General features: G+C 49.7%; 1 protein-coding gene across 1 annotated transcript in view; it reads right to left on the bottom strand.

The window, feature by feature from the left end:
- Positions 1–3,012: 3,012 nt before the first annotated feature.
- Positions 3,013–23,580, bottom strand: part of IFFO1 (intermediate filament family orphan 1) — a 140,640-nt gene continuing 120,072 nt past the window's right edge. Inside the window, exons 4-9 of the mRNA XM_072129700.1 lie at positions 12,808–12,948; positions 7,000–7,166; positions 6,419–6,539; positions 6,015–6,110; positions 5,143–5,273; positions 3,013–3,698 (exon numbers count right to left, since the gene is read on the bottom strand). Of these exons, the coding sequence (XP_071985801.1) occupies positions 3,608–3,698; positions 5,143–5,273; positions 6,015–6,110; positions 6,419–6,539; positions 7,000–7,166; positions 12,808–12,948 (747 nt within the window). The 3' untranslated portion in view covers positions 3,013–3,607. The remainder of the gene's footprint in view (positions 3,699–5,142; positions 5,274–6,014; positions 6,111–6,418; positions 6,540–6,999; positions 7,167–12,807; positions 12,949–23,580) is intronic.

The raw sequence follows: 23,580 nt of genomic DNA, 5'->3' as shown, positions 1-23,580 counted from the left end.
TACTCCTCACACCACAACTGACCACACTGTGTCCCCCACATATATCATATATACCCCTCACACCATAACTGACCACACTGTGCCCCCACATATATCTTATATACCCCTCACACCACAACTGACCACACTGTGCTCCCACATATATCATATATACCCCTCACACCACAACTGACCACAGTGTGCTCCCACATATATCATATGAACCCCTCACACCACAACTGACCACACTGTGCCCCCACATATATCATATGTACCCCTCACACCACAACTGACCACACTGTGCCCCCACATATATCAAATATACCCCTCACACTACAACTGACCACACTGTACCCCCACATATATCATATGTACTCCTCACACCACAACTGACCACACTGTGTCCCCCACATATATCATATATACCCCTCACACCACAACTGACCACACTGTGCCCCCACATATATCATATATACCCCTCACACCATAACTGACCACACTGTGCCCCCACATATATCTTATATACCCCTCACACCACAACTGACCACACTGTGCTCCCACATATATCATATATACCCCTCACACCACAACTGACCACAGTGTGCTCCCACATATATCATATGAACCCCTCACACCACAACTGACCACACTGTGCCCCCACATATATCATATGTACCCCTCACACCACAACTGACCACACTGTGCCCCCCACATATATCATATATACCCCTCACACCACACTGTGCCCCCACATATATCATATATACCCCTCACACCACAACTGACCACACTGTACCCCCACATATATCATATATACCCCTCACACCACAACTGACCACACTGTACCCCCACATATATCATATATACCCCTCACACCACAACTGGCAACACTGTGCTCCCCACATATATCATATATACCCCTCACACCACAACTGACCACACTGTGCCCCGACATATATCATATATACCCCTCACACCACAACTGTACACACTGTGTCCCCACATATATCATATATACCCCTCACACCACAACTGACCACATTGTGCCCCCACATGTATCATATATACCCCTCACACCACAACTGACCACACTGTACCCCCACATATATCATATATACCCCTCACACCACACTGTGCCCCCACATATATCATATATACCCCTCACACCACAACTGACCACACTGTGCCCCGACATATATCAAATATACCCCTCACACTACAACTGACCACACTGTGCCCCCACATATATCATATATACCCCTCACACCACAACTGACCACACTGTACCCCCCACATATATCATATGAACCCCTCACACCACAACTGACCACACTGTGCCCCCACATATATCATATATACCCCTCACACTACAACTGATCACATTGTAACCCCACATGTATCATATATACCCCTCACACCACAACTGACCACACTGTGCCCCCCACATATATCATATATACCCCTCACACCACAACTGACCACACTGTGCCCCCACATATATCATATATACTATACACACCACAACTGACCACACTGTGCCCCCACATATATCATATATACCTCTCACACCACAACTGTCCACACTGTACACCCACATATATCATATATACCCCTCATACCACAACTGACCACACTGTACCCCACATATATCATATATACCCCTCACACCACAACTGATCACACTGTGCCCCCACATATATCATATATACCCCTCACACCACAACTGACCACACTGTACCCCCACATATATCATATATGCCCCTCACACTAACACTGACTACACTCTGCCCCCACATATATCATATATACCCCTCTCGCCACAAATGTCCACACTGTGCCCCCACATATATCATATATACCCCTCACACCACAACTGACCACACTGTGCCCCGACATATATCATATATACCCCTCACACCACAACTGACCACACTGTGCCCCCCACATATATCATATATATCCCTCACACCACAACTGACCACACTGTTCCCCCACATATATCATATATACCCCTCACACCACAACTGACCACACTGTGCCCCCACATATATCATATATACCCCTCACACCACAACTGACCACACTGTACCCCCACATATATCATATATACCCCTCACACCACAACTGACCACACTGTGCCCCCACATATATCATATATACCCCTCACACCACAACTGACCACACTGTGCCCCCGCATATATCATATATACCCCTCACACCACAACTGACCACATTGCGCCCCCACATATATCATATATACCCCTCACACCACAACTGACCACACTGTACCCCACATATATCATATATACCCCTCACACCACAACTGACCACACTGCGCCCCCACATACATCATATATACCCCTCACACCACAACTGACCACACTGTGCCCTCACATATATCATATATACCCCTCACACCACAACTGACCACACTGTGCCCCCACATACATCATATATACCCCTCACACCACAACTGACCACACTGTGCCCCCCACATATATCATATATACCCTTCACACCACAACTGACCACACTGTACACCCACATATATATCATATATGCCCCTCACACTAACACTGACTACACTCTGCCCCCACATATATCATATATACCCCTCACACCACAACTGACCACACTGTACCCCACATATATCATATATACCCCTCACACCACAACTGACCACACTGCGCCCCCACATACATCATATATACCCCTCACACCACAACTGACCACACTGTGCCCTCACATATATCATATATACCCCTCACACCACAACTGACCACACTGTGCCCCCACATATATCATATATACCCCTCACACCACAACGCTGCTGAATGCTCAGCTCTCCCATGTGTCCCCGCTGAATGCTCAGCTCTCCCATGTGTCCCCGCTGAATGATCTGTATTATTTAAGAGTCTGGTCTGGGGTTTATTTTCATGAAGGTTTCCATGTTCTCTGTTCCTTATGATTTGACGGTGACCTCTGACCGTAGATTTGGGGGGCTCCGTGTATAAGAAATGACATCTCTACAGATTGTTGGTAACTCAGAAGTTTTATTCCATGGACCTCGCGCATACATGATTGTATACGATGTCCCTCCCTATATCCCGTTCCTGTCATCATTGGCTTCTATTATATATAACCGGGGTCCCTAGATCAGACTCCGGGGGTCTTCCACATGTCGTACATTCCCCTTCCAGAGGGTTTGGTGTCTACAATCTTATAATATAGAAAATAATGATCCATCAGGACTTTCTGTATTTCTATGTACATTATATCTGTATATGGACCCTATACATTCCCATGCTTTATGTACATCATATTCCTATAAAACTATCCTCCTTATGATCCCCCATCACAGTATATACACTAGAGGGGCATAGAAGGAGTGCAGTCACTGGTATACAGACCCCATTATACACAGGTCGCCTTGGAGAATCATTGATCATGTGACCCATAGATTCCCTAAAGAATTTCCATGCCTAATACCCCTATAGAGACAGTATAGCAGCTCTACCCAACCAGCAATGGATAAAGCATCACACCTATATATACACCAGAGCGCCCCCTAGTAACATATATACATCCATGGTGGCAGTGGTGGCAGGTCTGGGGCCACGGTCGTGTATCATCTGAACGAACTGTCCGACGATGGAGGGTCCCGGTCCGAGTCCTCGGGGTCTTCGTTACAGATGGATTCACTGCTAGGGGGAGGGGATCTGATGGAGAGAAGAAGAAATTACACACAATCTGACATATAGACCCCCCCCGCCAGAGCAGACCCTATAATACTGGAGACCCCCCCCCCCCCCCAGAGCAGACCCTATAATACTGGAGCCCCCCCCCCCAGAGCAGACCCTATAATACTGGAGCCCCCCCCCCCAGAGCAGACCCTCTAATACTGGAGAGACCCCCCAGAGCAGACCCTCTAATACTGGAGACCCCCCCCCAGAGCAGACCCTCTAATACTGGAGAGACCCCCCAGAGCAGACCCTCTAATACTGCAGAACCCCCAGAGCAGACCCTCTAATACTGGAGACCCCCCCCCCCAGAGCAGACCCTCTAATACTGGAGAGACCCCCAGAGCAGACCCTCTAATACTGCAGACCCCCCAGAGCAGACCCTATAATACTGGAGACCCCCCCCTCCCCCAGAGCAGACCCTATAATACTGGAGACCCCCCCCCAGAGCAGACCCTCTAATACTGGAGAGACCCCCCAGAGCAGACCCTCTAATACTGGAGACCCCCCCCAGAGCAGACCCTCTAATACTGGAGAGACCCCCCAGAGCAGACCCTCTAATACTGCAGACCCCCCAGAGCAGACCCTATAATACTGGAGACCCCCCCCCCCCCCAGAGCAGACCCTATAATACTGGAGACCCCCCCCCAGAGCAGACCCTATAATACTGGAGGACCCCCCCCCCAGAGTAGACCCTATAATACTGGAGGACCCCCAGAGTAGATCTATAATACTGGAGGACCCCCAGAGTAGATCTATAATACTGGAGGACCCCCAGAGCAGACCCTATAATACTGGAGGACCCCCAGAGCAGACCCTATAATACTGGAGGACCCCCAGAGTAGACCCTATAATACTGGAGGACCCCCAGAGTAGATCTATAATACTGGAGGACCCCCAGAGTAGATCTATAATACTGGAGGACCCCCAGAGCAGACCCTATAATACTGGAGGACCCCCAGAGCAGACCCTATAATACTGGAGGACCCCCAGAGCAGACCCTCTAATTCTGGAGACCCCCAGAGCAGACCCTCTAATTCTGGAGACCCCCAGAGCAGACCCTATAATACTGCCCCCCCCCCCCCCCCCCCAGGCAGAGCTGTTATACTGGAGACCCCCAGAGCAGACCCTATAATACTGCCCCCCCCCCCCCCAGGCAGAGCTGTTATACTGGAGACCCCCAGAGCAGACCCTATAATACTGCCCCCCCCCCCCAGGCAGAGCTGTTATACTGGAGACCCCCAGAGCAGATAATGACACAGGAGAGCGGGCAGCTATATTGAGGGTGAGTGCAGCACAAGTGGAGCATATTTCTTGCCCTCCATGGGGCAGTTACAATCACCACATGGGGCAGAGCAGAGCACGGAGCTGGTGAGTTTTGTGGGGTCTTCCCTGTTACCCTGCAGGGTCTGCGTCTACTCACTTGTCCTCGGACTGGTTGATGAGTCTGCGGCAGGTCTCCATCTGCACGTCCAGGCCTCGCTTCATGCTGCACATCTCCATGTACTCGTGAAGGTGGCGAGTCATGTCGTCTTTGGCTGTGGCCAATTCCAGCTGGAAGAGAGGACAACCCGAGTCTGCAGGTGCTAGGTCAGTCCTAGGTCGGTCCTAGGTCAGTGCTAGGTCGGTGCTAGGTCAGTCCTAGGTCAGTCCTAGGTCAGTCCTAGGTCAGTGCTAGGTCAGTGCTAGGTCGGTCCTTGGTCGGTCCTTGGTCAGTCCTTGGTCAGTGCTAGGTCAGTCCTTGGTCAGTGCTAGGTCAGTGCTAGGTCAGTCCTAGGTCAGTGCTAGGTCAGTGCTAGGTCAGTGCTAGGTCAGTGCTAGGTCTTTCCTTGGTCAGTGCTAGGTCAGTGCTAGGTCAGTCCTTGGTCGGTGCTAGGTCACTCCTTGGTCGGTGCTATTTCGGTGCTATTTCGGTGCTAGGTCGGTGCTTGGTCGGTGCTAGGTCGGTGCTAGGTCGGTGCTTGGTCGGTGCTTGGTCGGTGCTAGGTCGGTGCTTGGTCGGTGCTTGGTCGGTGCTTGGTCGGTGCTAGGTCAGTGCTAGGTCAGTGCTAGGTCAGTCCTTGGTCGGTGCTAGGTCACTCCTTGGTCGGTGCTATTTCGGTGCTATTTCGGTGCTTGGTCGGTGCTAGGTCGGTGCTTGGTCGGTGCTTGGTCGGTGCTTGGTCGGTGCTTGGTCGGTGCTTGGTCGGTGCTTGGTCGGTGCTAGGTCGGTGCTAGGTCGGTCCTTGGTCGGTGCTAGGTCGGTCCTTGGTCGGTGCTAGGTCGGTCCTAGGTCGGTGCTAGGTCGGTCCTCACCTCAATCTGGTCGATGGTCTCCTGATACTCCTTCTCGCGGCTCTTGAAGAGAGATTCGGTGTCTTTGATGACCTCTTCTAGACTGTCGTCCTGGGTCTGTGGAGGAGGAAGCGCGGCTGAGGCTCATTCCTGTATAAATCCCATTGTCATCAATGTAAATTTTCTGTCATCCGTTTTGTTCCGTTTTCCATCCGTTTTTTTTACAGGAAAATGACAGAGGCCGCAGAACTTTACAGAAGGCGAGAATAACGGATCCGACCGCAGCGAACGCCATGACATTTACATTGATGACAATGGGATTTTTCCCTGATGGGTTAATCCTTGGGAAGGGGCGGTCATGTGACCCTCGAGGGTCCCGGGGTCAGAGACCGAGGGATATTTTCCTGAATGTTTGCATCTGTTACCTCTCCTTGGTTTTCCACGGCAGACATTGCGTATCCAGAGAAGTCCTCCCATAATAATAACGTTTCCTCCGTCTCCTCCCAAGCGAGACTGTCGCAGTCATCCTCGAAATCATAGTCACGCCTGCAGAGGGGAGAGCGTAGTTATCCCCAGACACTGAGTGACCTCTCCCGCAGGACCTCCAATTACCACTCACCCGGATGTGCCCCACCAAACCCCCAGCCCCCACAAGGTACGGATCTCGTCTTTCCGCTTTTGGTTCTGTGAGCTACAGAACTGGACATGTAGGAATCAAGCCGCCGGCGCCTCCGGTTCTGTAGCTCTAATCCTGATGTGACCTGAAAGATGAGATCCTTATCTGTAGGTGCTATAGAACAGAAGAAAGTGACACTACTCCTGCAGCCTCTAAACTTGACTCATTTCATTGGCCTGACTTTGGGGAAGGGTCACTTCCTCCTCTTCCTGAGGGTCTGGGAGTTCAGAGGGGAAGAACCTGGTGACACATGGGGCAATAAGTCATCCCAGCGTGTTCTGAAACCCAGGGCTGATGGGAGTAGTAGTTTCTGGGAAATAAGTGGCGTACAGCTGGTTGAGCATCTTCTGCATCTCCTCGTTGATGCTGAGCGCTGTGCTCTCGTCTTCCTCTCCTCCTCTCGCGCTCTCGCTGTCGCACACGGACGTCTCGTCATCGGCTGCCGGTTTTCTTTCTTTCCTTCTTCCCAAAACTTTCATAGGAGAGAGATGGACGGTCTGGGGGGACACATAAGACACCACGACATGTGATATGTACAGACCCCACAGCGCCCCCTGTACTGCCCCGTATTCTATAGCAACCCCCACACACCTATAATGTCCCCAGCAGAGCCCCCACCCAATGTAAAGTCCCCAGCAGTGCTCCCCCCGCCCAATGTAACGTCCCCAGCGGTGCTCCCCCCCCCCGCCCAATGTAACGTCCCCAGCGGTGCTCCCCCCGCCCAATGTAACGTCCCCAGCAGTGCTCCCCCCGCCCAATGTAACGTTCCCAGCGGTGCTCCCCCCCCGCCCAATGTAACATCCCCAGCGGTGCTCCCCCCACCCAATGTAACGTTCCCAGCAGTGCTCCCCCCGCCCAATGTAGTGCTCCTCCCGCCCAATGTAGTGCTCCTCCCGCCCAATGTAACGTCCCCAGCAGTGCTCCCCCCGCCCAATGTAACGTCCCCAGCAGTGCTCCCCCCGCCCAATGTAACGTCCCCAGCGGTGCTCCCCCCACCCAATGTAACGTCCCCAGCAGTGCTCCCCCCGCCCAATGTAACGTCCCCAGCAGTGCTCCCCCCGCCCAATGTAACGTCCCCAGCGGTGCTCCCCCCACCCAATGTAACGTCCCCAGCGGTGCTCCCCCCACCCAATGTAACGTCCCCAGCGGTGCTCTCCCCACCCAATGTAACGTCCCCAGCAGAGCCCCCGCCCAATGTAACGTCCCCAGCAGTGCTCCCCCCCTCCCAATGTAATGTCCCCAGCAGTGCTCCCCCCCTCCCAATGTAACGTCCCCAGCAGAGCCCCCGCCCAATGTAACGTCCCCAGCAGTGCTCCCCCCACCCAATGTAACGTCCCCAGCGGTGCTCCCCCCACCCAATGTAACGTCCCCAGCGGTGCTCCCCCCACCCAATGTAACGTCCCCAGCGGTGCTCCCCCCCCCACCCAATGTAACGTCCCCAGCGGTGCTCCCCCCCTGCCCAATGTAACGTCCCCAGCAGAGCCCCCGCCCAATGTAACGTCCCCAGCGGTGCTCCCCCCCGGCCAATGTAACGTCCCCATCGGTGCTCCCCCCCGCCCAATGTAACGTCCCCAGCGGTGCTCCCCCCCGCCCAATGTAACGTCCCCAGCGGTGCTCTCCCCAGCCCAATGTAAAGTCCCCAGCAGTGCTCCCCCCGCCCAATGTAACGTCCCCAGCGGTGCTCCCCCCCCCCGCCCAATGTAACGTCCCCAGCGGTGCTCCCCCCCGCCCAATGTAACGTCCCCAGCGGTGCTCCCCCCCGCCCAATGTAACGTCCCCAGCGGTGCTCTCCCCAGCCCAATGTAAAGTCCCCAGCGGTGCTCCCCCCGCCCAATGTAACGTCCCCAGCGGTGCTCCCCCCCCCCGCCCAATGTAACGTCCCCAGCGGTGCTCCCCCCGCCCAATGTAACGTCCCCAGCGGTGCTCCCCCCCGTCCAATGTAACGTCCCCAGCGGTGCTCCCCCCGCCCAATGTAATGTCCCCAGCGGTGCTCCCCCCCCACCCAATGTAGTGCTCCCCCCCGCCCAATGAAACGTCCCCAGCGGTGCTCCCCCCCGCCCAATGTAACGTCCCCAGCGGTGCTCTCCCCGCTCAATGTAACGTCCCCAACGGTGCTCCCCCCGCCCAGTGTAGTGCTCCCCCCCGCCCAATGTAACGTCCCCAGCGGTGCTCTCCCCCCGCCCAATGTAACGTTCCCAGCGGTGCTCTCCCAGCCCAATGTAACGTCCCCAGCGGTGCTCCCCCCGCCCAATGTAGTGCTCCTCCCGCCCAATGTAGCGTCCCCAGCGGTGCTCCCCCTGCCCAATGTAACGTTCCCAGCGGTGCTCCCCCCGCCCAATGTAACGTCCCCAGCGGTACTCTCCCCCGCCCAATGTAACGTTCCCAGCGGTGCTCCCCCCGCCCAATGTAGTGCTCCTCCCGCCCAATGTAGTGCTCCTCCCGCCCAATGTAACGTCCCCAGCGGTGCTCTCCCCCGCCCAATGTAACGTTCCCAGCGGTGCTCTCCCCGCGCCCAATGCAACGTTCCCAGCGGTGCTCCCCCCGCCCAATGTAGTGCTCCCCCCGCCCAATGTAACGTCCCCAGCGGTGCTCTCCCCCGCCCAATGTAACGTCCCCAGCGGTGCTCTCCCCCGCCCAATGTAACGTCCCCAGCGGTGCTCTCCCCCCGCCCAATGTAGTGCTCCTCCCGCCCAATGTAACGTTCCCAGCGGTGCTCTCCCCGCGCCCAATGCAACGTTCCCAGCGGTGCTCCCCCCGCCCAATGTAGTGCTCCTCCCGCCCAATGTAACATCCCCAGCGGTGCTCTCCCCCGCCCAATGTAACGTCCCCAGCGGTGCTCTCTCCCCGCCCAATGTAACGTCCCCAGCGGTGCTCCCCCCCCGCCCAATGTAACGCCCGCAGCGGTGCTCTCCCAGCCCAATGTAACGTCCCCAGCGGTGCTCCCCCCCGCCCAATGTAACGTCCCCAGCGGTGCTCCCCCCCGCCCAATGTAACGTCCCCAGCGGTGCACCCCCCCCGCCCAATGTAACGTCCCCAGCGGTGCTCCCCCCCGCCCAATGTAACGTCCCCAGCGGTGCTCCCCCCCCGCCCAATGTAACGTCCCCAGCGGTGCTCTCCCCCGCCCAATGTAACGTCCCCAGCGGTGCTCCCCCCCGCCCAATGTAACGTCCCCAGCGGTGCTCTCCCCCGCCCAATGTAACGTCCCCAGCGGTGCTCCCCTCCGCCCAATGTAACGTCCCCAGCGGTGCTACCCCCCCGCCCAATGTAACGTCCCCAGCGGTGCTCCCCCCCTGCCCAATGTAACGTCCCCAGCGGTGCTCTCTCCCCGCCCAATGTAACGTCCCCAGCGGTGCTCTCCCCCCGCCCAATGTAACGTCCCCAGCGGTGCTCTCCCAGCCCAATGTAACGTCCCCAGCGGTGCTCTCCCCGCCCAATGTAACGTTCCCAGCGGTGCTCCCCCCGCCCAATGTAACGTCCCCAGCGGTGCTCCCCCCGCCCAATGTAACGTCCCCAGCGGTGCTCTCCCCACCCAATGTAACGTCCCCAGCGGTACTCTCCCCCCGCCCAATGTAACGTCCCCAGCGGTGCTCTCTCCGCCCAATGTAACGTTCCCAGCGGTGCTCTCCCAGCCCAATGTAACGTCCCCAGCGGTGCTCTCCCAGTCCAATGTAACGTCCCCAGCGGTGCTCCCCCCGCCCAATGTAACGTCCCCAGCGGTGCTCTCCCAGCCCAATGTAACGTCCCCAGCGGTGCTCCCCCCCGCCCAATGTAACGTCCCCAGCGGTGCTCTCCCCCGCCCAATGTAACGTCCCCAGCGGTGCTCCCCCCGCCCAATGTAGTGCTCCTCCCGCCCAATGTAACGTCCCCAGGGGTGCTCCCCCCGCCCAATGTAACGTCCCCAGCGGTGCTCCCCCCCCCGCCCAATCTAACGTCCCCAGCGGTGCTCTCCCCCGCCCAATGTAACGTCCCCAGCGGTGCTCCCCCCCGCCCAATGTAACGTCCCCAGCGGTGCTCTCCCCCGCCCAATGTAACGTCCCCAGCGGTGCTCCCCTCCGCCCAATGTAACGTCCCCAGCGGTGCTCCCTCCCCGCCCAATGTAACGTCCCCAGCGGTGCTCCCCCCGCCCAATGTAACGTCCCCAGCGGTGCTCCCCCCCGCCCAATGTAACGTCCCCAGCGGTGCTCTCCCCCGCCCAATGTAACGTCCCCAGCGGTGCTCCCCCCCGCCCAATGTAACGTACCCAGCGGTGCTCCCCCCCGTCCAATGTAACGTCCCCAGCGGCGCTCCCCCCCGCCCAATGTAACGTCCCCAGCGGTGCTCTCCTAGCCCAATGTAACGTCCCCAGCGGTGCTCTCCCCACCCAATGTAACGTCCCCAGCAGTGCTCCCCCCCGCCCAATGTAACGTCCCCAGCGGTGCTCTCCCCAGCCCAATGTAACGTCCCCAGCGGTGCTCTCCTAGCCCAATGTATCGTTCCCAGCGGTGCTCTCCCAGCCCAATGTAACGTCCCCAACGGTGCTCCCCCCGCCCAATGTAACGTCCCCAGCGATGCTCCCCCCGCCCAATGTAACGTCCCCAGCGGTGCTCCCCCCCCCCGCCCAATGTAACGTCCCCAGCAGCGCTCCCCCCCGCCCAATGTAACGTCCCCAGCGGTGCTCCCCCCGCCCAATGTAACGTCCCCAGCGGTGCTCCCCCCGCCCAATGTAACGTCCCCAGCGGTGCTCCCCCCCGCCCAATGTAACGTCCCCAGCGGTGCTCCCCCCCCGCCCAATGTAACGTCCCCAGCGGTTCTCCCCCCGCCCAATGTAACGTCCCCAGCGGTGCTCCCCCCCCGCCCAATGTAACGTCCCCAGCGGTGCTCCCCCCGCCCAATGTAACGTCCCCAGCGGTGCTCCCCCCCCACCCAATGTAAAGTCCCCAGCGGTGCTCCCCCCGCCCAATGTAACGTCCCCAGCGGTGCTCCCCCCGCCCAATGTAACGTCCCCAGCGGTGCTCCCCCCGCCCAATGTAACGTCCCCAGCGGTGCTCCCCCCGCCCAATGTAACGTCCCCAGCGGTGCTCCCCCCGCCCAATGTAACGTCCCCAGCGGTGCTCTCCTAGCCCAATGTAACGTCCCCAGCGGTGCTCTCTCCCCGCCCAATGTAACGTCCCCAGCGGTGCTCTCCCCCGCCCAATGTAACGTCCCCAGCGGTGCTCTCCCCCGCCCAATGTAACGTCCCCAGCGGTGCTCCCCCCCCGCCCAATGTAACGTCCCCAGCGGTTCTCCCCCCGCCCAATGTAACGTCCCCAGCGGTGCTCTCCCCCGCCCAATGTAACATCCCCAGCGGTGCTCCCCCCGCCCAATGTAACGTCCCCAGCGGTGCTCTCCTAGCCCAATGTAACGTTTCCAGCAGAGCCCTTTAAAAATAATACAGACAACACTTACCTCCTCTTTACCCCTCTGCCTCTGCCACGGGGTAAAGAGGAGCACCGGAGGTAAGTACCATCCCCCCCCCAATTAAGTTTTTGGCCGCGGCCCCCGACCAGGTGTCGGTCCTGGGCCACAGTCCGGTGGTAAGGGAACCCGTGAGGCAGGACACTGCAGCCGTTATTGTCCCTGCAGAGATGTGCAATGATCATAGGAGCAGCAGGACTGTGATATTCCAGGATTGTACTGGGGCATTGCTCACACTGCTGTGCCCTGTGCAGCTGTAATATGTATTGTCCCTGGAGAGATGTGTAATCATACCTATCAAACAGTAGCACTGTGATTAATGAATTTTTAGTTTACAGTAGCTTTTCCAAATGGTTTTTAGGGGGAAGGTGTTTGACCTCACACTGCTGTGCTCTTAGCTCTCTGCATTGAGCTGCTCTATTGCCCTCTTAGCACTACAGTAAAAGCTGGATTCCTGCAGCTTGCACCCAGAACAGAGTGAAGCTCACTGCAGGGAGCACAGAGTACAGCAGTGTGAGGACCTACCCCTCGGAAAAGCTGCAACCGTGGAATATAAATGTATTACTTTTGCCCTGGTAATAAAAATGGCGCAGTAATAATTTTGGCTGAACCCCGGTAAGTTTCCCGCTAGTTGGATGACATTCCCGGGTACACCACAGGGGGCGCCATTGTAAATGGGACATAACAAACGCTTTCCATAGAGACCTGCAGCATGTTGATCATATCCTCGCAGCTGCGCTGCTGGGCCACGTCGCACAGTTTGGCCGTGATGTCGATGCGGCGGCAGATATCCATGTCCACACGCATGGCCTTCTCTTGGATCTTTGTGTCCAGTTCTGTCAGGTTCTGGGACACAGAATAAAAGGGATTTTCTATATTTCTATTGACAGCAAATTTTGCCAAATCTGCCAAAATATGTGGAAACCGTCAGTATGGTGATGCTGGTGCTGGTGCTGATGGATCCCTTATTACTATTATGTATCAGTATGGTGATGCTGGTGCTGATGGATCCCTTATTACTGTTATGTATCAGTATGGTGATGCTGGTGCTGATGGATCCCTTATTACTATTATGTATCAGTATGGTGATGCTGGTGCTGATGGATCCCTTATTACTATTATGTATCAGTATGGTGATGCTGGTGCTGGTGCTGATGGATCCCTTATTACTATTATGTATCAGTATGGTGATGCTGGTGCTGATGGATCTCTTATTACTGTTATGTATCAGTATGGTGATGCTGGTGCTGATGGATCCCTTATTACTATTATGTATCAGTATGGTGATGCTGGTGCTGATGGATCCCTTATTACTATTATGTATCAGTATGGTGATGCTGGTGCTGATGGATCCCTTATTACTGTTATGTATCAGTATGGTGGTGCTGGTGCTGATGGATCCCTTATTACTATTATGTATCAGTATGGTGATGCTGGTGCTGATGGATCCCTTATTACTATTATGTATCAGTATGGTGATGCTGGTGCTGATGGATCCCTTATTACTATTATGTATCAGTATGGTGATGCTGGTGCTGATGGATCCCTTATTACTGTTATGTATCAGTATGGTGATGCTGGTGCTGATGGATCCCTTATTACTATTATGTATCAGTATGGTGATGCTGGTGCTGGTGCTGATGGATCCCTTATTACTATTATGTATCAGTATGGTGATGCTGGTGCTGATGGATCCCTTATTACTATTATGTATCAGTATGGTGATGCTGGTGCTGATGGATCCCTTATTACTATTATGTATCAGTATGGTGATGCTGGTGCTGATGGATCCCTTATTACTATTATGTATCAGTATGGTGATGCTGGTGCTGGTGCTGATGGATCCCTTATTACTATTATGTATCAGTATGGTGATGCTGGTGCTGATGGATCTCTTATTACTATTATGTATCAGTATGGTGGTGCTGGTGCTGATGGATCCCTTATTACTATTATGTATCAGTATGGTGATGCTGGTGCTGGTGCTGATGCTGATGGATCCCTTATTACTATTATGTATCAGTATGGTGATGCTGGTGCTGATGCTGATGGATCCCTTATTACTATTATGTATCAGTATGGTGATGCTGGTGCTGATGGATCCCTTATTACTATTATGTATCAGTATGGTGATGCTGGTGCTGGTGCTGATGCTGATGGATCCCTTATTACTATTATGTATCAGTATGGTGATGCTGGTGCTGGTGCTGATGGATCCCTTATTACTGTTATGTATCAGTATGGTGATGCTGGTGCTGATGGATCCCTTATTACTATTATGTATCAGTATGGTGATGCTGGTGCTGATGGATCCCTTATTACTATTATGTATCAGTATGGTGATGCTGGTGCTGATGGATCCCTTATTACTATTATGTATCAGTATGGTGATGCTGGTGCTGATGGATCCCTTATTACTATTATGTATCAGTATGGTGGTGCTGGTGCTGATGGATCCCTTATTACTATTATGTATCAGTATGGTGATGCTGGTGCTTGTGCTGATGGATCCCTTATTACTATTATGTAGCAGTATGGTGATGCTGGTGCTGATGCTGATGGATCCCTTATTACTATTATGTATCAGTATGGTGATGCTGGTGCTGATGGATCCCTTATTACTATTATGTATCAGTATGGTGATGCTGGTGCTGATGGATCCCTTATTACTATTATGTATCAGTATGGTGATGCTGGTGCTGATGGATCCCTTATTACTATTATGTATCAGTATGGTGATGCTGGTGCTGATGGATCCCTTATTACTATTATGTATCAGTATGGGTATGCTGGTGCTGATGGATCCCTTATTACTATTATGTATCAGTATGGTGATGCTGGTGCTGATGGATCCCTTATTACTATTATGTATCAGTATGGTGATGCTGGTGCTGATGGATCCCTTATTACTATTATGTATCAGTATGGTGATGCTGGTGCTGGTGCTGATGGATCCCTTATTACTATTATGTAGCAGTATGGTGATGCTGGTGCTGATGCTGATGGATCCCTTATTACTATTATGTATCAGTATGGTGATGCTGGTGCTGATGGATCCCTTATTACTATTATGTATCAGTATGGTGATGCTGGTGCTGATGGATCCCTTATTACTATTATGTATCAGTATGGTGATGCTGGTGCTGATGGATCCCTTATTACTATTATGTATCAGTATGGTGATGCTGGTGCTGATGGATCCCTTATTACTATTATGTATCAGTATGCTGGTGCTGGTGCTGATGGATCCCTTATTACTGTTATGTATCAGTATGGTGATGCTGGTGCTGATGGATCCCTTATTACTATTATGTATCAGTATGGTGGTGCTGGTGCTGATGGATCCCTTATTACTGTTATGTATCAGTATGGTGATGCTGGTGCTGATGGATCCCTTATTACTGTTATGTATCAGTATGGTGGTGCTGATGCTGATGGATCCCTTATTACTATTATGTATCAGTATGGTGATGCTGGTGCTGATGGATCCCTTATTACTATTATGTATCAGTATGGTGGTGCTGGTGCTGATGGATCCCTTATTACTATTATGTATCAGTATGGTGATGCTGGTGCCGATGGATCCCTTATTACTATTATGTATCAGTATGGTGATGCTGGTGCTGATGGATCCCTTATTACTATTATGTATCAGTATGGTGATGCTGGTGCTGATGGATCCCTTATTACTATTATGTATCAGTATGGTGATGCTGGTGCCGATGGATCCCTTATTACTGTTATGTATCAGTATGGTGGTGCTGATGCTGATGGATCCCTTATTACTATTATGTATCAGTATGGTGGTGCTGATGCTGATGGATCCCTTATTACTATTATGTATCAGTATGGTGATGCTGGTGCTGATGGATCCCTTATTACTGTTATGTATCAGTATGGTGATGCTGGTGCTGGTGCTGATGGATCCCTTATTACTATTATGTATCAGTATGCTGGTGCTGGTGCTGATGGATCTCTTATTACTGTTATGTATCAGTATGGTGATGCTGGTGCTGATGGATCCCTTATTACTGTTATGTATCAGTATGGTGATGCTGGTGCTGGTGCTGATGGATCCCTTATTACTATTATGTATCAGTATGCTGGTGCTGGTGCTGATGGATCTCTTATTACTGTTATGTATCAGTATGGTGATGCTGGTGCTGATGGATCCCTTATTACTATTATGTATCAGTATGGTGATGCTGGTGCTGGTGCTGATGGATCCCTAATTACTGTTATGTATCAGTATGGTGGTGCTGGTGCTGGTGCTGATGGATCCCTTATTACTGTTATGTATCAGTATGGTGATGCTGGTGCTGGTGCTGATGGATCCCTTATTACTATTATGTATCAGTATGGTGGTGCTGGTGCTGATGGATCCCTTATTACTATTATGTATCAGTATGGTGATGCTGGTGCTGATGGATCCCTTATTACTGTTATGTATCAGTATGGTGGTGCTGGTGCTGATGGATCCCTTATTACTATTATGTATCAGTATGGTGATGCTGATGCTGATGGATCCCTTATTACTGTTATGTATCAGTATGGTGGTGCTGGTGCTGATGGATCCCTTATTACTATTATGTATCAGTATGGTGATGCTGGTGCTGGTGCTGATGGATCCCTTATTACTATTATGTATCAGTATGGTGATGCTGGTGCTGATGGATCCCTTATTACTATTATGTATCAGTATGGTGATGCTGGTGCTGATGGATCCCTTATTACTATTATGTATCAGTATGGTGATGCTGGTGCTGATGGATCCCTTATTACTGTTATGTATCAGTATGGTGATGCTGGTGCTGATGGATCCCTTATTACTATTATGTATCAGTATGGTGATGTTGGTGCTGATGGATCCCTTATTACTATTATGTATCAGTATGGTGATGCTGGTGCTGATGGATCCCTTATTACTATTATGTATCAGTATGGTGATGCTGGTGCTGATGGATCCCTTATTACTATTATGTATCAGTATGGTGATGTTGGTGCTGATGGATCCCTTATTACTATTATGTATCAGTATGGTGATGCTGGTGCTGATGCTGATGGATCCCTTGTTACTATTATGTATCAGTATGGTGATGCTGGTGCTGATGGATCCCTTATTACTATTATGTATCAGTATGGTGATGCTGGTGCTGATGCTGATGGATCCCTTATTACTATTATGTATCAGTATGGTGATGCTGGTGCTGATGGATCCCTTATTACTATTACTATTATGTATCAGTATGGTGATGCTGGTGCTGATGCTGATGGATCCCTTATTACTATTATGTATCAGTATGGTGATGCTGGTGCTGATGGATCCCTTATTACTATTATGTATCAGTATGGTGATGCTGGTGCTGATGGATCCCTTATTACTATTATGTATCAGTATGGTGATGCTGGTGCTGATGGATCCCTTATTACTATTATGTATCAGCATGGTGATGCTGGTGCTGGTGCTGATGGATCCCTTATTACTATTATGTATCAGTATGGTGATGCTGGTGCTGGTGCTGATGGATCCCTTATTACTATTATGTATCAGTATGGTGATGCTGGTGCGGATGGATCCCTTATTACTATTATGTATCAGTATGGTGATGCTGGTGCTGATGGATCCCTTATTACTATTATGTATAAGTATGGTGATGCTGGTGCTGATGGATCCCTTATTACTATTATGTATCAGTATGGTGATGCTGGTGCTGATGGATCCCTTATTACTATTATGTATCAGTATGGTGATGCTGGTGCTGATGGATCCCTTATTACTATTATGTATCAGTATGGTGATGCTGGTGCTGGTGCTGATGGATCCCTTATTACTGTTATGTATCAGTATGGTGATGCTGGTGCTGATGGATCTCTTATTACTATTATGTATCAGTATGGTGATGCTGGTGCTGGTGCTGATGGATCCCTTATTACTATTATGTATCAGTATGGTGATGCTGGTGCTGGTGCTGATGGATCCCTTATTACTATTATGTATCAGTATGGTGATGCTGGTGCTGGTGCTGATGGATCCCTTATTACTATTATGTATCAGTATGGTGATGCTGGTGCTGGTGCTGATGGATCCCTTATTACTGTTATGTATCAGTATGGTGATGCTGGTGCTGATGGATCCCTTATTACTATTATGTATCAGTATGGTGGTGCTGGTGCTGATGGATCCCTTATTACTATTATGTATCAGTATGGTGATGCTGGTGCTGATGGATCCCTTATTACTATTATGTATCAGTATGGTGGTGCTGGTGCTGATGGATCCCTTATTACTATTATGTATCAGTATGGTGATGCTGGTGCTGATGGATCCCTTATTACTATTATGTATCAGTATGGTGATGCTGGTGCTGATGGATCCCTTATTACTATTATGTATCAGTATGGTGGTGCTGGTGCTGATGGATCCCTTATTACTGTTATGTATCAGTATGGTGATGCTGGTGCTGGTGCGGATGGATCCCTTATTACTATTATGTATCAGTATGGTGATGCTGGTGCTGGTGCTGATGGATCCCTTATTACTATTATGTATCAGTATGGTGATGCTGGTGCTGATGCTGATGGATCCCTTATTACTATTATGTGTCAGTATGGTGATGCTGGTGCTGATGGATCCCTTATTACTATTATGTATCAGTATGGTGATGCTGGTGCTGATGGATCCCTTATTACTATTATGTATCAGTATGGTGATGCTGGTGCTGATTGATCCCTTATTACTGTTATGTATCAGTATGGTGATGCTGGTGCTGATGGATCCCTTATTACTATTATGTATCAGTATGGTGATGCTGGTGCTGGTGCTCATGGATCCCTTATTACTATTATGTATCAGTATGGTGATGCTGGTGCTGGTGCTGATGGATCCCTTATTACTATTATGTATCAGTATGGTGATGCTGGTGCTGGTGCTGATGGATCCCTTATTACTATTATGTATCAGTATGGTGATGCTGGTGCTGATGGATCCCTTATTACTATTATGTATCAGTATGGTAATGCTGGTGCTGGTGCTGATGGATCCCTTATTACTATTATGTATCAGTATGGTGATGCTGGTGCTGATGGATCCCTTATTACTATTATGTATAAGTATGGTGATGCTGGTGCTGATGGATCCCTTATTACTATTATGTATCAGTATGGTGATGCTGGTGCTGATGGATCCCTTATTACTATTATGTATCAGTATGGTGATGCTGGTGCTGATGCTGATGGATCCCTTATTACTATTATGTATCAGTATGGTGATGCTGGTGCTGATGGATCCCTTATTACTATTATGTATCAGTATGGTGATGCTGGTGCTGATGGATCCCTTATTACTGTTATGTATCAGTATGGTGATGCTGGTGCTGGTGCTGATGGATCTCTTATTACTATTATGTATCAGTATGGTGATGTTGGTGCTGATGGATTCCTTATTACTATTATGTATCAGTTTGGTGATGCTGGTGCTGATGGATCCCTTATTACTGTTATGTATCAGTATGGTGGTGCTGGTGCTGATGGATCCCTTATTACTGTTATGTATCAGTATGGTGATGCTGGTGCTGGTGCTGATGGATCCCTTATTACTATTATGTATCAGTATGGTGATGCTGGTGCTGATGGATCCCTTATTACTATTATGTATCAGTATGGTGATGGTGGTGCTGATGGATCCCTTATTACTATTATGTATCAGTATGGTGATGGTGGTGCTGATGGATCCCTTATTACTATTATGTATCAGTATGGTGGTGCTGGTGCTGATGGATCCCTTATTACTATTATGTATCAGTATGGTGATGCTGGTGCTGATGGATCCCTTATTACTATTATGTATCAGTATGGTGATGCTGGTGCTGGTGCTGATGGATCCCTTATTACTATTATGTATCAGTATGGTGATGCTGGTGCTGGTGCTGATGGATCCCTTATTACTGTTATGTATCAGTATGGTGGTGCTGGTGCTGGTGCTGATGGATCCCTTATTACTATAATGTATCAGTATGGTGATGCTGGTGCTGATGGATCCCTTATTACTATTATGTATCAGTATGGTGATGCTGGTGCTGGTGCTGATGGATCTCTTATTACTGTTAGGTATCAGTATGGTGATGCTGGTGCTGATGGATCCCTTATTACTATTATGTATCAGTATGGTGATGCTGGTGCTGGTGCTGATGGATCCCTTATTACTGTTATGTATCAGTATGGTGATGCTGGTGCTGGTGCTGATGGATCCCTTATTACTATTATGTATCAGTATGGTGGTGCTGGTGCTGATGGATCTCTTATTACTATTATGTATCAGTATGGTGGTGCTGGTGCTGATGGATCTCTTATTACTGTTATGTATCAGTATGGTGATGCTGATGCTGATGCTGATGGATCCCTTATTACTATTATGTATCAGTATGGTGATGCTGGTGCTGATGGATCCCTTATTACTATTATGTATCAGTATGGTGATGCTGGTGCTGATGGATCCCTTATTACTATTATGTATCAGTATGGTGATGCTGGTGCTGGTGCTGATGGATCTCTTATTACTGTTAGGTATCAGTATGGTGATGCTGGTGCTGATGGATCCCTTATTACTATTATGTATCAGTATGGTGATGCTGGTGCTGATGGATCCCTTATTACTATTATGTATCAGTATGGTGGTGCTGGTGCTGATGGATCCCTTATTACTATTATGTATCAGTATGGTGATGCTGGTGCTGATGGATCCCTTATTACTATTATGTATCAGTATCGTGATGCTGATGGATCCCTTATTACTATTATGTATCAGTATGGTGATGCTGGTGCTGGTGCTGATGGATCCCTTATTACTATTATGTATCAGTATGGTGATGCTGGTGCTGATGGATCCCTTATTACTATTATGTATCAGTATGGTGGTGCTGGTGCTGATGGATCCCTTATTACTATTATGTATCAGTATGGTGATGCTGGTGCTGGTGCTGATGGATCCCTTATTACTATTATGTATCAGTATGGTGATGCTGGTGCTGATGGATCCCTTATTACTATTATGTATCAGTATGGTGATGCTGGTGCTGATGGATCCCTTATTACTATTATGTATCAGTATGGTGATGCTGGTGCTGGTGCTGATGGATCCCTTATTACTATTATGTATCAGTATGGTGGTGCTGGTGCTGATGGATCCCTTATTACTATTATGTATCAGTATGGTGATGCTGGTGCTGATGCTGATGGATCCCTTATTACTATTATGTATCAGTATGGTGATGCTGGTGCTGATGGATCCCTTATTACTATTATGTATCAGTATGGTGATGCTGGTGCTGATGGATCCCTTATTACTATTATGTATCAGTATGGTGATGCTGGTGCTGATGGATCCCTTATTACTATTATGTATCAGTATGGTGATGCTGGTGCTGATGGATCCCTTATTACTATTATGTATCAGTATGGTGATGCTGATGCTGGTGCTGATGGATCCCTTATTACTATTATGTATCAGTATGGTGATGCTGGTGCTGGTGCTGATGGATCCCTTATTACTATTATGTATCAGTATCGTGATGCTGATGGATCCCTTATTACTATTATGTATCAGTATGGTGATGCTGGTGCTGATGGATCCCTTATTACTATTATGTATCAGTATGGTGATGCTGGTGCTGATGGATCCCTTATTACTATTATGTATCAGTATGGTGATGCTGGTGCTGGTGCTGATGGATCCCTTATTACTATTATGTAACAGTATGGTGATGCTTGTGCTGATGGATCCCTTATTACTATTATGTATCTGTATGGTGATGCTGGTGCTGGTGCTGATGGATCCCTTATTACTGTTATGTATCAGTATGGTGATGCTGGTGCTGATGGATCCCTTATTACTGTTATGTATCAGTATGGTGGTGTTGGTGCTGATGGATCCCTTATTACTATTATGTATCAGTATGGTGATGCTGGTGCTGGTGCTGATGGATCCCTTATTACTATTATGTAACAGTATGGTGATGCTGGTGCTGATGGATCCCTTATTACTATTATGTATCTGTATGGTGATGCTGGTGCTGGTGCTGATGGATCCCTTATTACTGTTATGTATCAGTATGGTGATGCTGGTGCTGATGGATCCCTTATTACTGTTATGTATCAGTATGGTGATGCTGGTGCTGATGGATCCCTTATTACTATTATGTATCAGTATGGTGGTGCTGGTGCTGATGGATCCCTTATTACTATTATGTATCAGTATGGTGATGCTGGTGCTGATGGATCCCTTATTACTATTATGTATCAGTATGGTGATGCTGGTGCTGGTGCTGATGGATCCCTTATTACTGTTATGTATCAGTATGGTGGTGCTGGTGCTGGTGCTGATGGATCCCTTATTACTATTATGTATCAGTATGGTGGTGCTGGTGCTGGTGCTGATGGATCCCTTATTACTATTATGTATCAGTATGGTGATGCTGGTGCTGGTGCTGATGGATCCCTTATTACTGTTATGTATCAGTATGGTGATGCTGGTGCTGATGCTGATGGATCCCTTATTACTGTTATGTATCAGTATGGTGATGCTGGTGCTGGTGCTGATGGATCTCTTATTACTGTTATGTATCAGTATGGTGATGCTGGTGCTGGTGCTGATGGATCCCTTATTACTATTATGTATCAGTATGGTGATGCTGGTGCTGATGGATCCCTTATTACTAATATGTATCAGTATGGTGATACTGGTGCTGATGGATCCCTTATTACTATTATGTATCAGTATGGTGATGCTGGTGCTGATGGATCCCTTATTACTATTATGTATCAGTATGGTGATGCTGGTGCTGATGGATCCCTTATTACTATTATGTATCAGTATGGTGATGCTGGTGCTGATGGATCCCTTATTACTATTATGTATCAGTATGGTGATGCTGGTGCTGGTTCTGATGGATCCCTTATTACTATTATGTATCAGTATGGTGATGCTGGTGCTGGTGCTGATGGATCCCTTATTACTATTATGTATCAGTATGGTGATGCTGGTGCTGATGGATCCCTTATTACTAATATGTATCAGTATGGTGATACTGGTGCTGATGGATCCCTTATTACTGTTATGTATCAGTATGGTGATGCTGGTGCTGATGGATCCCTTATTACTATTATGTATCAGTATGGTGATGCTGGTGCTGATGGATCCCTTATTACTATTATGTATCAGTATGGTGATGCTGGTGCTGGTGCTGATGGATCCCTTATTACTATTATGTATCAGTATGGTGATGCTGGTGCTGATGGATCCCTTATTACTATTATGTATCAGTATGGTGATGCTGGTGCTGGTGCTGATGGATCCCTTATTACTATTATGTATCAGTATGGTGATGCTGGTGCTGATGGATCCCTTATTACTATTATGTATCAGTATGGTGATGCTGGTGCTGATGGATCCCTTATTACTATTATGTATCAGTATGGTGATGC

Source organism: Engystomops pustulosus, chromosome 11 (assembly GCF_040894005.1).
Source record: "Engystomops pustulosus chromosome 11, aEngPut4.maternal, whole genome shotgun sequence".
In the NCBI taxonomy this organism is placed as follows: domain Eukaryota; kingdom Metazoa; phylum Chordata; class Amphibia; order Anura; family Leptodactylidae; genus Engystomops; species Engystomops pustulosus.
The sequence above is the reverse complement of the archived record's forward strand: the minus strand, read 5'-3'. Positions and strand labels throughout refer to the sequence as shown.